Raw genomic sequence first — 15,611 nt, 5'->3', positions numbered from 1 at the left:
AGCTGTTGTCATGTATGCGCACAGCAAGCTTGCAGTAATAGTTTATACATGCACATAAACACCCCAAACTGCAAAGTCATCAGCCTGTGTAAGCAAACATAGATTTGGATATTGCTGGGCTTACACAAGTTTGCTTGAACACTTCGAGAACATTCTGGAAAGTTTAGATAAGGGTGCTGTAAAACGTGTTTGTTACCTAACAGCTATGACTTCTATCTTTATCTTTCATCATAAAGATAAGGAGTGCACAATTACATAGGGAAGTTACAGTAACTGTAATACCATCATATGATTGCACTGTAATACTACAATGTACAATCTTTCCCGTCTGGACTCACAAAACTGAGTTTAGATGCTATAAACGTCCACATTTAAGACTTTTTGACAAGCAAAACTGCTCCTGTGTTTTTATGAAAATATATTTTGACTATTGCATAGGACATTAATTAATAAATAGCATCTCAGCAGGTTGTATAGATTTTGATAGAAATTCTTGACATATTTTTAAAGATTCCAAATCATTAAGCCCGACCCCTACTCATTACTGCTGCCAGTGGCAGCCTATTTAAACCCATTACCACTAAATTATGACAGTTCAATTGTTCATTCTTCACTCCGATAGCCAGTACGTCTGTTTGTTCCTCTGTCCATCATTCTCAGAGGTTAAGAAGAAATTGCTCTAAAGGGGATTCCAGTTTGCGACTTCCAGCTTAGTAGACTGACTCTCTAGCACATGAAGAAAGTGGCAGAAGAATGCTACTCTATCGCTCATTAACATAGCGGGAGAATCTAGACCAGGGGTTCCCAATTAGTTTCGCTGGTTTCCCCTTTCCAGACTACGAAAACTCTATTCCCCTATTCTATCAGGCTTCACTTTGCTTTCAATCTGCATGCTTCATCATATTTTGTCATTTCTGTATTCCACAGCACCAAATATTAAGTATCACAACATTTAGTACTTTAACTATCATTATAAAGGTTTGGTTAGCATCTTATTGGTGACAAGGAAGTGGAAAATCCCCAAAGTTATAGAAAGTATGATGAAACAATGAATGACAAGACAGTACACAATGTAATAAACACCCAGTTTATTAACAACAAACAACAATATGCAGCATGTAACTATTATGCACAGCTTTGCAAATACAATGTATCAGCAAAAATTTATAAATAAAGGCCAGAATTTCCCCCCTTGAAAATGAATGTTTCCCCCTTGGAGGAACTCTCAACCATTTGGGAACCACTGCTCTAGCACCTGAAGCAATCAATCAATCTGCTGCAGTCTAGAATAAGTCTACAGCTATTTAATATACCTGACCATCTCTAACGAGTTCCCATTCAGGTGACCCATTTATATCAATGAGAGTCAAGGCTCATCTTTTCTTCACAGTAATGAAAACCGTGTCTGTTTGACCAAAGTCATGGTTGCTGGTTGAAAAAAGTTGCACCAGTTGGGATTTGAACCCATAACAATAGCCTCACCACCATGCACACTACCACCTATGCTGATCTTTCTCCTTATGTGGCACAGATTGATTGGGCATATACTTACTCTTTGTGATTTATTGGCATACATGGTGATCTCCCACAGCCCACAGGACTGCCTGGGCAAAAGCTCACATTAAGAAGACCCATTTATATAAATAGGGAACTGAGCTCAGCTATTAATGTGGATTCACTGTAATATCATACTATATTATATATTTTATTGTGGCATTTGAAAAATATATAAAATAAGACAAGAGACCATGGAGAATTATGTCAAATGTTATGCATCTCCTTAGCTTTGTCGACTGCTTCATTACTAGCCAAAAGAATAGAAACCAAATCAAAAGATGTTTTTAGTGACTAGCTGAGTTGGATGTTGCGATCATTGTAACATCCAATCTTTATAATAGATGCATTATGCATCTTACTAATTTATGGCAAGTATTTTTATTTGATGATTGTAAAGCAAAGTTGGCTTTACAAATGGTTTATTTAATAATTAAATCATCAGATAATCACAATGAAAAAATGAAAAGGCTCATAGTTCACAATTTTAGTAGCAATTTTTTAAGTAATGCTGGCGAGCAAATAGATTTATTGCACTTTGTGTTGAATTTCTCCAATAAGATGCCGAGAGTGTCTTCATCAGAAGTGATCTTCATGAAAATAGTAGTTATCAACCCGTATACAATATGTGTAGACAACTTCTAATCTAATGCATTGATGGTTTTTGATGATTGAGTAAAGCTTGCTCGATGATTAACATGATTATAATAATAAGTACTGTCACTATGACTTTGTTGACCTTTGTGTGCAACAGATTAAATTTCAAAAAATACCAAAATTGGAGCTGTCTATACAAACTGCTAGAGTTAACAATTCCCATTTTCTGGCTGCAATTACAGTTAAGGACACTCTCTTTCATTTTGAAAATTTCTGCGTCCCTGAATAACAATTGTTCAAGTGCGGTACCATCGAGCTGCAACTGTATCTTAATTTGTCAACTAACTAATAAATTTACAACTAGTATATTATTTCAGTAACTTTATTGAAAACCATAATATTGAATATAACATGAGATCTATTAATAGACCTATATTAATGCTGCTGTAGTTTTTTGACAACTATATATGTGGTGGCAGTAAAAAGTACTAATCCGTAGTAGTAGCTAATAACGGTATTCCTAAATATATATTGTTTATATAATAAATTACAGATTACAGCCACCTTTGAGGCCGGCATAACCATTGCGTACCGAATGTCATCAAAATCTACCAACTAGAAAGTATTAATTTACGCTTGTAAAAATTCTAACATCAGGCAAGTAAAAAGGCATATGTACGGAGCTCAAGCTAATGTATTCTAGCGATGTCGCTAAATATATCAGTTAATCAAACTGAACCGACCCAGCAGCGGTGAGCTTTCTGTGAAACTGCTAATATCATCAGTAAGTTCATCTTCATAGTCATTGGTTGACTCACTGTAGTTTTGTTGTGATGAGTGAAGATCTGTTGCCACATATTGATACTTTGGTTTTGCTAAGAACTTTCTGATCCGTTCCCAAGATCGCTTTATCTTTTTCTCATTTGAGCTATGCATCTATGGAATAGAGTCGAGAGTCTAGCAACAGCTCTATCAATCAACAATTATATTTTTCAACACTACAGGTCAAGGTCACTGGTTAACTCCAGCTAAACATTGTCTTATGTTAATATGAAATTATTTATTCCAATAATTGCTTCGCGGATTCAAACCACCATATGTGTAGACAATGTATTCTTCTAAGAATACATGGAATCATATTAATTATATATATAATTAATTGAAGTATGGATCACTGTCATTTTCGCTTTATAATAAATTAAACAAAATGCCATGTATTCTTCTAAGAATACATGGCATTTTGTTTAATTTATTATAAAGCGAAAATGACAGTGATCCATACTTCAATTAATTATATATAACAGTAATATAAATAATAATCTGTTCCACCAAAAGCTATCCATCAAAGCTTTGAATATGACGATACTGGTAACTCTCGATACTGGTACAAATGTAAAATGAGATATTGGACTATCTTTGCCTGGTACTTTGTCTGACCGATTGGAGAGAGAATGTAGGGGCTATTCCTACTCGAGATAATAAAATTGTTCGCATGAAAAGTATTAGCCTTTACCGATTTAGCAATCAAACCTTACGAAAAACTGGAAATAGAAGTGTAACGGCATATTTGAAATTGAAACATTAAAAAATCACACATTATAAAAATAGGTAATGGTAGCAAAATACTTTCAAAAAATAACAAATGCAAAAGGTAATAATCGCTAATAATCAAAAGTGCACATTTATCGCGCGCATACGGTATACGATGTGTGCTCAGAGCAATAGAATCGTAAAAACAGCGTAGCTTAGTGGGTAAATGTATGGTTCGAAACTTGCGGTTGCAATCTTCATGAGTTCAAATTAAATTTCAAGATTTTTTGAGCTAAAATCCAGCATAATGTGAGCTTTTAATTCCAAGATTTTAATAGCTATAGCCGGACATACTGAAGGACACACAAACTTGGAGATTTATATAGATAGATATATAGATAAAGATAAAAAACAAACAAAATATGAACGAATCAATCCTGTCCCACGCAACATAATTTATCTATGATTAAATTAATAGTTGGTTTTTGAATACAGCCACATTTACAGGTTCTTGAAAATGAGTATTTACACGTATGATCTTTATTATAATAAGAGCAGTATTCGTCTGTCTGAAGGCACTGCTGGAGATTGGGAAAAGGGAATGTATGGTATGGGATTTGAACTCAAAAAATTCAGCTTTGCAACTCCGCATGCTACCACCTGCACCAATCATTCACTTGCCAGAAGGGAAGAATTACATGTACACCTGGCAGTCCCATGCACTGTGAGAGATCGTCATGAGCAATGGTATGCTCATAATTATTAAGTGATTGCAGTAGTTGTAGTGTTGGGTTGCTAAACAGAGTACTTAAGTTCACATCCCACACTATTCACGTGGCATCAAACAGATGAATGGAGGGATATGGCTCATATTATAGTAAAGATTATCCATATACTTATAGTTTTTGCTTCATTGACACCGGATGATCTCTCACGGCACATTCAAGTACTAGTATAGTATTTATATCGCAACTTTATACTTCTGTATGAAACTATTTGATAAAAACCTTCAGTATAAAATGACTATGTCTGTCTGTTCATCTAAAGTCAGGGTTTCAGGCTGAGATAAAAGATCGCTTCTTATAAGATTTGAACTCTCAAAATTGAGCTAAGTGGCCCAAAATGCTAAAACTTGTGCCAATCAAACATTAACAAAAATTTGCACAGAGTAATCATGCGAATGGTTATTCTCTGAACTTTATTGGTGCACATGACAATCTCTTATGACACACTAGACTAGTAAACTAGACTAGTAAAGATTAATATGTGTCAGCTCCATTTTTTAAATAGTCTAGTAGGATTTGAATATCTTTCCATAGTTTATAATGATCTTCAAACAGAACCGACGGCTGCGAAAATCCTTGCTGCCCTTTTAGATGACACAACTCATGATTGGTTTGGTTTACCGGAAGTGCAAATCTAGCTGTAAGGCTTGCATGCTATTACCATCACTCCTCTAACAAGATGAGTAATGGCTAGTCTACACTATATCGCGTATGGCTTCTGTGATAACAATATTTCCACTGCCACAAACCTATCCGTGTTTACATAAGCGAATAGGCAGCGGCAAAACAGGTTATGCAGTGGACTCGCGGAAATGACAAAACACAAGTTCCTTAGCAACTGTCATGAAATAAATCATAGATCAAGCTATCTGTGACAGCTAATCACCATTCCCAAAGGGGTACACACTGCTGTCATGAATGTTCAGCGAACTAACGAAAACAATCGTTGAGAGTACAATTCCAACACTCGATGACATAGTGTGATTGCCTTTATATACATGCCTTTAAATGACTGTACAAAAGTTTTAAAGGCTTCCCAATATGTATGAGCTGATTTTGTGCAACACTACTAGCAAAATATGTTTTGACTGAGAGTTGGAGAGCTGCCATTCAATATGGCTAGAGTAAAAAGAGCGATTCTTGCTGGCAGCGAGACTGATTAGTGGTATTTGCTGCTGGAAATATTTGGCACCACCAATAGATCAATTGTGTTATTTTGGGTTGCAAGTTCAAAGGTCAAATTACATATGTGGAAAAGCGCCTAAGCAAAAAACAATTGTAGAACGCAAGTGCCGATAAAATGAAGGAAGGGCTTTTTATAACAGTCAAAGTGCTACTGAGCCATTTTAAAAAACTATCTATACATCTTGTTTGTAATAGAACTTTTTATTAAAACAAAATATTAAGATAAGATACTGCTTCATACTAGACTTGAACTTATGACATTCAGCTTCCAGATAGTTTTATAGTGAATATGTCAATACTACTGAATGCCCGGACTTGCATAGGTAATACAAAAGATTTTGCATAAAGAAATTACTTTTAACCAACATATACAACATTTACCACTTTTGATAAAGGTGTTTGTTTATTTCTGTGTATTGTTTTTATTTTTGTATAATTCATACTGTACCGTCTGCTGTGAATACTGCAGTTTTATACAGATTGAAAGTCTTGTTGGCCATACGAGTTTAAGCATTTTTTTCATGTAAATGCAATTTTTTTCTGGTATGGCTTCTCGCAGAACGATAACTGAAATGATAAGCGTGAAGCCATAAAAGATTGGAATGTGCAATAGGGGTGTGCACAATCTATTCCATCGTATAATCAGTTGGGCAGTGTAGTGTGCTAGGTAAATGCCTGTCTGTTGAACTGGAGAATCCTCTGACATCGCCTGACCACATCTTCTAGCAACATCGCGTCAAAACATGACCGGGCAACAAAACCTGGGAACATCACCTGGCAACATTACCTGGCATCACCACCTGGCAACATAACTTGACAGCATTATGTGACAACATCACCTGGCAACATCACCTGACAACATCCTCTGGCAACATGACTTAGAAGCATGACCTTGCAACATCACCTGGCAAAATCACATGGCAACATCACCTGGCAACAACTTCTGGCAACATAGCTTGACAGCATTACCTGACAACACCACCTGGCAACATCACCTGACGACATCCTCTGGCAACATGACCTAGAAGCATGACCTGGCAACATCACCTGGCAACATTACCTGGCAACATCACCCGGCAACATCACCTGGCAACATAATTTGACAGCATTACCTGACAACATCACCTGGCAACATCACCTGACCACACCCTCTGGCAACATGACCTAGAAGCATGACCTGGCAACATCACCCGGCAACAACACCTGGCAACATAACTTTACAGCATTACGTGACAACACCATCTGGCAACAACAGCTGACAACAACACCTGGCAACATAACTTGACAGCATTACCTGACAACATCACCTGGCAACATCACCTGACCACATCCTCTGGCAACATGACCTAAAAGCATGACCTGGCAACATCACCTGACAACAACACTTGGCAACATCAACTGGCAACATAACTTTACAGCATTACGTGACAACATCACCTAGCAACAACACCTGACAACATCACCTGGCAACATAACTTGACAGCATTACCTGATAGCATCACCTGGCAACAACATCTGACCACATCCTCTGGCAACATGACCCAGAAGCATGACCTGGCAACATGATCTGGGAACATGGCCTGGCAACAACACCTGGCAGCAACACCTGGCAACATCACCTGGCAACATCACTTGGCAACATCACTTGGCAACATAATTTGACAACATTACCTGACAACATCACCTGGCAACATTACCTCACAACATCACCTGGCTACATCACCTGGCAACATAATTTGACAGCATTACCTGACAACATCACCTAACAACATCACCTGACAATATTCTCTGGCAAAATCACCTAGAAGCATGACCTGGCAACAACGCCTGGCCATTTCCTCTGGCAACATCACCTAGAAGACTGACCTGGCACCAATGCCTAGCAACATCTTCTGGCAACATCATCTAGTAACAGGAACAGTTTAAGATTGAATGCTTTTTCTGATGTCCTGTCCAGAGTGCCACTGACTATACTATTGCTGCTCCTTTGTGTTACAGGCATAGAATGCATTTACTAAAGTTTTTAAGTGTAGGTAATTGCACAAGTGACATTTGAACACATTATACTCACCTTCACAGAAGTCTCAGTTAAGAGAGAATTGTAAGGAGCTGTAATGCATTGTTCATCTAATTCCTCTCTCTTCACAACTAGGATCCTGTTTGGTTGATAATCCTTTCGACCATATGACTCTCTGCCTACGAGGTTCAGATCACAGTCTAAATTATTATACTTGAAATTGTCTATAAACAGGAGCACCGTCTGAGTTACTATACTTGATATTGTTGATAATGTTTATTAGTGGGTACACAGTCTAAATTACTATACTTGAAGTTGTTTATAAATAGGTACACACTCTAAGTTACATACTATACTTGATATTGTTGATAATGTTTATTAACAGGTACACAGTCTAAGTTACTACGCATTAAACTGTCTATTAGCAGACACACAGTCTAAGTTACTATACCTAAAATTGTTTATATATAGATGTTGTATAGCTCCTAAAAGATAACAGGTCAGAGATTTTTATGCCCTAATGCTGCCACTGCTGACTCACCAGCCAAATCAGCTTGTCCCTTACAATTAGGTCTTCTCAAAAAGGAATTACTCAGTACAATAATTATCTTCCTGCTTTTCTCCATGGCTCTTATCATTTCAGTGTAGACATTACAGCCAGGCAGCGCATCTCTGTCTGCTATGTAGAGCTTTAAACCTGTCTGTAAGCAATATTTCTAGCTAACATAACTTAGGCGCACTATAAAACAATGTGTTATCTAAGAAGACTGTTCACAGTGAGCGCTTAGTAAATTTTTAGTATAACCAAGCAGGGTTTTGTACTAACTACTAGTGTATGTAAAACAGACTATAACCGACTATATAACAATTATGAAAATATGGTTGTAGCACAACTTATAACTTAGGAAAAAACTTTCTTTTCAAATATAGTCATAGCGCGTCAGAACAGGTCAAGCCTGGCTTAAATTGGTTGCTGTTAATGTGCAAAACTGGCAAAACCATGCAAAAAATTTGAGTACATGGTTTTATATACAAACTGAAGTGTTTGATTTTGTTAAAATTTTTCTTCTCAATGTAAACCACGATGATGTGTGAGCAAAATTACAAAATATCCAATATAAACTAAAGTTGTCGTACAATAAAAAACAAGTCAGTAGTTAACATTATTTGAACAGGTTGATAAACAAAATACTGTAATGGACTTCATTAATATCAGATGAAAGTCGAGTTTTATATAAAATACAGATGACTCTTTGGGGATTCACCTAAGTTTTTTAACATATTGTACACTTTTTTGCAGATTCACAATCATCTGAAATTTTCCAATCATACTGAAGTTACTCAGAGACTAGATTACAGCTTATTATGCTATTAATTACTCTAACCATCAGCTCAAACTAACCATGGAAGAGTTACCAGATCTAGTACCATCTTCAATTGCAAGTCGTAGGTCTTTAGTAACCCATAGCTGGTCTTCCTCAGAAACGGAGTTGTACATTACATACGCGTCGTATAAACAGGTCTCTTCAATGTGTACATCTGAGAGGTATCTGCCGATGGCTTTCAAAACCACTATAGGATGAGTTATATGCCAGTAATATTTGCGACCATAGTTTAACAAGAGACCTGCTAAAATGACTCCACCCAATGCACTCAAAATGAATTCTATCGGTTGCCGCCAATGGCAAACGAAGTTTCTTGGTTTATATGCATAAATAAGCTGTGATTTTAATTCTTCTGGCTTATCGCATATGAGCTTCCACGTGTAGCGAACTTTGTTAGTCGAGTTTAGCCATTTTTGAAAGAACTCTTGATCACAGTCACATGATAGAGGGTTTCCAACTATTCCGAAATCTTTTAAGCTGCTCCTTTTTAAAATAGGAAGTAGGTCTTGATCAATGGAGGTGATTACATTGTCTTCCAGCAAAAGTTTTTTCAAGTTTTCAAGTCTTTCAACTACTGTCGGGCTAAAACTCTGGATAAAATTTGCACGAAGGTCAAGCGTTTCTATCATAATGTTCAAATGAAAACTTTGCAAATCTATGCTGGTTAAATTATTGTGAGCGACATAAAAATATTTTAAATTTTTCATTTTCGCTGTAAAATTTGAAGAGAGGGTTGAAATCTGATTGTTACCAATGTTGAGTTCTTTAAGATTTTCAAGATCAGAAATTGCTTCTTGGTTGAAATCGTTCCAAAGCTGATATAGCCTGTTAGAGGCGAGATCGAGATGTGTAATCGATTGACACAGACCTCGTACGTTTTTTATTCGGTTTTGTGAAAGAGTAAGGGTTTTCAAACTTTTTAAACAGAAGCATTGATCAGCTAGATTACCACCAGACTGAATGTCACTAAGATAGTTCCTGTCAAGATTTATTTTTGTTAAACCATTGGAAAGAGTCTCATCGCAAAATACTGGCATCGTCACAATGTAGTTGCGTCGTAGGTCTATTGTTTGTAAAGGTGCTGCCTTCAACAGAGACCGGGCATCATAAGTTATGCTATAATCGGAATAGATGTATGCATCAATCAGGCTTATCCGCTTTAGTCGAGATTCTTTCCGATCTTTAAATAACATAAAAGGTCGAGAACCGAGAGAGTTTCCATCCATCCACAAGCAAGTGAGTGTTGGACAGTTGTCAAACGGATAAGTTTCTATTATTGAAAAACGAACGTAAGCAATGTTCAGAGAAGCAAGCTTTTGAAATCCTGTGAATAATGGTCTGGTTAGTTTTTCACCAAACATGAAATCACTAAACATGGCGTCTATAGCTGTAAGGTTGCGCAACTTCTGTAGACCTCCTAACGTTTCATTAGTAACTATACAAGTTTTGTTTATTATGTTGTTCGATCTCCACCGACGAAAAGTAAGGTTTCGCAATGTGGGTGGCATAAGCTCAAACAGCTCGCGCGCGTCTGCTGGACATTCGGTAAACCTGTCGGCAATGCTGATATCAAGCGTCTTCAGCTTTGAAAAGTTAGCGAATATAGCCTGACTTCCATGATAAATATTAGACATGGTCAAATTAAGGTCTGTTACGTTGCTATGCAGCGGACGAAAGAAATCCTCTGGCACTTGATGTTTACACTCGTCAGACAAACTCATTTTAGATAGCTGGAATTGTTGTAAATCTGGTAAGTTTTCAAACTCTGCACCGATTGATGTACAATTTCTATGAACAATCTTATTAAAGCCTAGATCAAGTCTATATAGTTTTGGCGTATCTTGAAACAGGTGTGATGGAATCTCTGTCAAAAGATTATTACCAAAGTCGAGTGCAATTATTTTGCTTGAAGGAGCAAAAAGCCTTTTTGGAAATTGTTCCACATTAGTTTTGTAAATTGAAAGATTTTTGAGATGGTTGAGGTTGGAGAACGCGTTCTCTTCAAAAGATACGATATTAGCTCCAGATAGTTTGATGAACTTTAAATTAGGATAGTGGTCAAACATGGATGAACGAACGGTTGCATTTTCATTTCCCAAATACAAGATGTTAAGCGACTGGAGAGATGATGGGAGGTCTTGCAGAATGACATCTTTCTTATCTTTTGTTCGACAAATGGCGCTCCCATCACATTCAGTGCATTGCGTAGGATGACTTTTACAAAATCCATAAGAAACTTGACAGATGGCTGATAATGTGAGCCCAAAGAATAAAACGGCTATCAGCTTCTACAAAAAAACAATCATGCTATACATATACACTTGCCTTCAGTCACCTCTTTGCTATACATATACACTTGCCTTCAGTCGCCTCTTTGCCGGGCTCATTTCTAGTCAGTATATCTAGATAAAAATGGTTTGTGCTATGTATCGAGTTTTTTGTACTTTCATACAATTAACTAAAAACAAGGCAAAGTGATTTGTATTATAACATCGTATCTCAAAATTATAAATATCCAATGAGCGGTAGCAGCAAATCTTTTAAATCATCCAATGTATAAAAAGATTTGAAAATTTATAAAACTAGTAGAAAAGTTAAAAAAAAACTGAGTTATCAACTTTGAGTTGCAGTCAGGTGGCAGTTCCCAAAATATTGTTTAACATACATATTTGTCAGCTCTACAGAGTTGTTATATCTTATAAATAATGATGGTTTGACTAACTCCACACAGAAATATTTCAGTTGCTGTAAGTAAAGTGTTACATATGCACTTTATAATATGTTTAATACTCTGGCTTTAAGTGCTGACATGCTATGATCGTAGCAAACATAAACTTGCCAAGTTTTGAAGTTGGTAATTTGAAAATTTTGTGCTAAAGCCCTACTACATGTTTTACCCATGCAGATATTCGTAAATGGCTGATACAGCATTTGCACTTGATGTTCAGCACTTGCTAAATGGTAAAACATTTAGGCAGAGAAAGTGAAAACAATGACATCGGGTTAACTTAGCTGGTTATAAACTTGGAGCTAGACATACATAAACAAAAGGAGAGATTTTATAATGCGAATTATCTATTTAACATCCTTGTTGTCGCATAGTTGTCAGACTTCCACCTTGTAAAAAAGTTATTATACATTTACATAACATATATTCTTCAACTGGCAAGCTTTTAAACAAAATTGGCTACTGGGTCGCAAATTGAGAAAAAAAACTGAGAGGTGTCAATGTTCTGTAACATTTCAATAATATATGCATATAAGCTTTAACTAAGGTTTGTTCTTTAAAATTCCACAATCCATTCAACCGTAATTGATGATTTTCCTCAAATTGACGCAGTCTAATGTAGTGGAGTGCATGGCTGTCGTCTGACAAGCCTTGGCAATAAATCACAATATGAGCAAAATGAGGAAGTTCAAGATCGATGCCTGAGTTATGCTAAAACATTTAGTAGTCACCCCCCCATTCGAGCACATAGGTTCACTTGTTTGGGTTTTTCAAAACTTGGCAAGTTTGTTTGGTATGATCATAGCATGTCAGCACTTAAAACCAGAGTATTAAACATATTATAAAGTGTATATGTAACACTTTATTTACAGCGGCTGAAATATTTCCGTGTGGAGTTAGTCAAACCATCATTCTTTATAAGATATACCAGCTTTGCAAAACTGACAATCATTTATCTGCTGACCTGCTGACCTTGCCTTTCCTAAACTGCCATAGTTTTTCGATAGCGGCTAGTAAAGTAGTTAAGGGCTGGCAGCAACTTGGCTCTCTGGCGTTGCTATATTGACCTTTGAACATAGCAGCAACTTTCTCTTTGCCCTTTGCTTTTATTTCCTACTATAGGCCTACTAAAGTTCCTCTTCCCTATGTTTTCAGAGCAGTGTCACGAATTATATTTTATAGGTCATCTAGAAATATCCTTATGAATGAAGAACATTAGAATAGCTTTTTTAGTAAGTTTTAAATCATTATTGCAAGCTATTTGGATAACTAAACAAGGCAAATTATTTGTTGCACGGCTTGTTGGTTGACTCCTTATACTTTGTCCTATCGCCATGTTAGCAAAAATCATTTTTATTGGACTACAAATGTTCATTCTATTTTAGCCAGCGTTATTACAACATTTTCTTAAAATATGGAAACATATAGCTGGCTCACAAAACCAATGAAAGCTGAACTTGCAAGCCATTGTAAAAACTTGGCTTTTCATTGAGATTTTCATTCAATGCTAGGAAGACAGGCTAAATCTATTAAAGTACTGTTTTGTTAATGATTTTGTAGCCAAAGTTCCTCTGTAAGCAACGACAGCGTAGAATACGTTCTGCTTTTTCTGACATGTAACGAAAAACAACATTTTTGTTGATGATTTACTAATGCCAAGTTATATAAGCAATTAGACACACATAATAAGCTTACCATTGTTCTATGAAGAGTTCTGTTGATTACCGGCACCGATGGGTGAACAGAGCTGCCGGTCTGTCAACTGCTTGAAAACTTAGAATTTTAATATCAATAGACAACAGTCGCATACCCGTGGGCAGCCAATGAAGTATATTTTCATGTTTACACAATTTGACGCAATCAAGGAACTGATCTACTGATGAGCCCAGCCCAGAGTAATTAGATAAACATGTACGGGTTAGTGGTCTACAGATGGGTGAAAAATTTTAATCATGCGAAACATCATTTGTTGTGTCAAAAAGAGCACACTTCTCTGAGCACACTGACAGCAGTTGAAAATACATTTGTAGTCATCGACTGCTGCTAGTATAAGTGCTCCTTCCTCCTCAGCAATTAGAAGTAACGGTACGATATAAATGGTATAAACACAGTGTATGAGGGAACTTGGAATTTAGGAAAAAACTGCTATAAACATACTTTGTTTAGCATCATGTAATTACATGTGAGTGGATTCATCAGTCAGTCATGGCAAGTTATATTGTTTATACTGAAAGGCGTGAGTTGGATTTTCTAATAGTTTCATCCCTGAGTAGTAGAACCATGTTTGGGTCGAAACACATTTGCATCAATAACTTATCAATATTCTAGACTATGGAGTCATGGCACCTTTCTGCTTATGAAGACACTTAATTATAGGTTCAATATCAAACTTATGTACTCACAAATTTTGTAAATACATCTATTCTCTCTCATCGTATATCTTATTTTTGTGATATCTTGTTATCCCACGACCAAACGAGCGAAGCGAAGTTTGAGAGTTTTTATGATAAATGCATGTGCACACAACTTACGAAAATTATTCATCAACAATGAGACGAACCCTTGTCTCGAAATCTCATAAACAAATTTAACTAGCGTTTTGTAGAGTCGTTAAAGTATAATAACGATACAAAACACATGTAAGCCTATTTAAAAATGTTACCAAGTCTTTGTAAATTGTCGATATTCTCTTAAAACTTACCCATCTGAACGGATTATACACAAATAGACAAATTAATTTGGCTGAGTCTTCACAAAACGCTTGACAAGCTTGGTTTAATAAAAGTTAAGACCGTGAATTGAAACGCCGAGCGACAGAGAATAGTACGATTAAGTCGTGCGCATTTCACGGAAAAGTAACTTGCACATTTCACCAGTCTATAGCATTGTCGAATTGCCGAAGGTTTCTTTAATTAATGTAGAAGTACTGAAATCGTTTCATTTTTGCCGATTTCAAAGTAACTGACATTTTTGAGTACTTTTGAGACACTTTTGAGTGCTTTGGTATTCTAACTGATGTCCAACGCAGTGTAAGTAAAGGAAATGGCGATGATTTTTTTTCTAACGATCCTCATGAGGGTATTACAATATTTAATTATAAGTTTGGATGACTACAGAACAATGACTACGTAATACAGATTTTCTACAGATTTTCTAAAAATCTATATAAATATCACAACTTCTTGATATTGTTAGCTATGACGTTTTTAAATGTAAACAAAATTGTGCATCGATTTTATATTATTACTATATTAATAATATATGTTATTCTAATAATATCAATGCATTTTACTTCTAATCTTGGCCAATATTGCATTTCTCCTATTGCAGGGGGAGAGATATAAACATACAATCTTTTCCTTTCATTATTGCTGTTTGTTGTATATAATAACACCCACACCCAGTACATTACAGCTACCATTGCAGTTATCCTATTGCGCTGCAGTGCCATTTGACTGCTAATATTGCATTTCTCAACTATCAGTACCCTTTCTTTTTTTCCAATATCACTTTGGTCGTGGGCTGTATGACAGTGGAATTTCTAGTATCTTATATCTTGTTTTATGCTATTTGCTGTTAGTCACGTTACAAAACTAGCATTTGGTTACCCTTTACAAATATGTGCCAAAAACTCCTAGCTTGACAATACATCCATATTGGCTGCATTTCTATTGACATTCATCTATTTATTAGTACTGTAAACACAAGTGCATTAAAATAGACATAAAAGTGTTTTGTTTATTCCCACAAAACTAATTATTTTATCTGCAGATTTTTTACAAAATGCTCAAACAAAGCTCTATTTAAAACATTAATTTTGATAAGCTTTT

The 15,611-nt window shown here is 36.1% G+C and overlaps 2 protein-coding genes across 2 annotated transcripts; both read right to left on the bottom strand.

Moving 5' to 3' along the window:
* Positions 1-2,528: 2,528 nt before the first annotated feature.
* On the bottom strand, positions 2,529-13,575 carry LOC137393772 (uncharacterized). The gene is made up of 4 exons (XM_068080461.1): positions 13,477-13,575; positions 8,210-8,369; positions 7,723-7,847; positions 2,529-3,087 (listed from the first exon to the last, which is right to left on the bottom strand). Exons 1-4 carry the CDS (start codon positions 13,477-13,479, stop codon positions 2,872-2,874), a joined length of 504 nt encoding a protein of 167 aa, XP_067936562.1. The 5' UTR covers positions 13,480-13,575; the 3' UTR covers positions 2,529-2,871.
* LOC137393034 (carboxypeptidase N subunit 2-like) lies at positions 9,056-10,774 on the bottom strand. The gene has a single exon (XM_068079418.1). It carries the CDS (start codon positions 10,772-10,774, stop codon positions 9,056-9,058), a length of 1,719 nt encoding a protein of 572 aa, XP_067935519.1.
* Positions 13,576-15,611: the final 2,036 nt, after the last annotated feature.

The sequence above is a fragment of the Watersipora subatra genome, chromosome 4 (assembly GCF_963576615.1).
Source record: "Watersipora subatra chromosome 4, tzWatSuba1.1, whole genome shotgun sequence".
In the NCBI taxonomy this organism is placed as follows: Eukaryota; Metazoa; Bryozoa; class Gymnolaemata; order Cheilostomatida; family Watersiporidae; genus Watersipora; species Watersipora subatra.
This window is presented reverse-complemented; position numbering and strand designations above follow the sequence as displayed.

Coding starts and splice junctions, on each gene's coding strand:
- LOC137393772 (XM_068080461.1), bottom strand. Junction 7,848..8,209: donor GGGACAAGCTGATTTGGCTG/GTGAGTCAGCAG, acceptor TGAACCTCGTAG/GCAGAGAGTCATATGGTCGA. Junction 3,088..7,722: donor TAACTGAGACTTCTGTGAAG/GTGAGTATAATG, acceptor TCTATTCCATAG/ATGCATAGCTCAAATGAGAA.
- LOC137393034 (XM_068079418.1), bottom strand. CDS start 10,774: ATGAGTTTGTCTGACGAGTGTAAACATCAAGTGCCAGAGGATTTCTTT.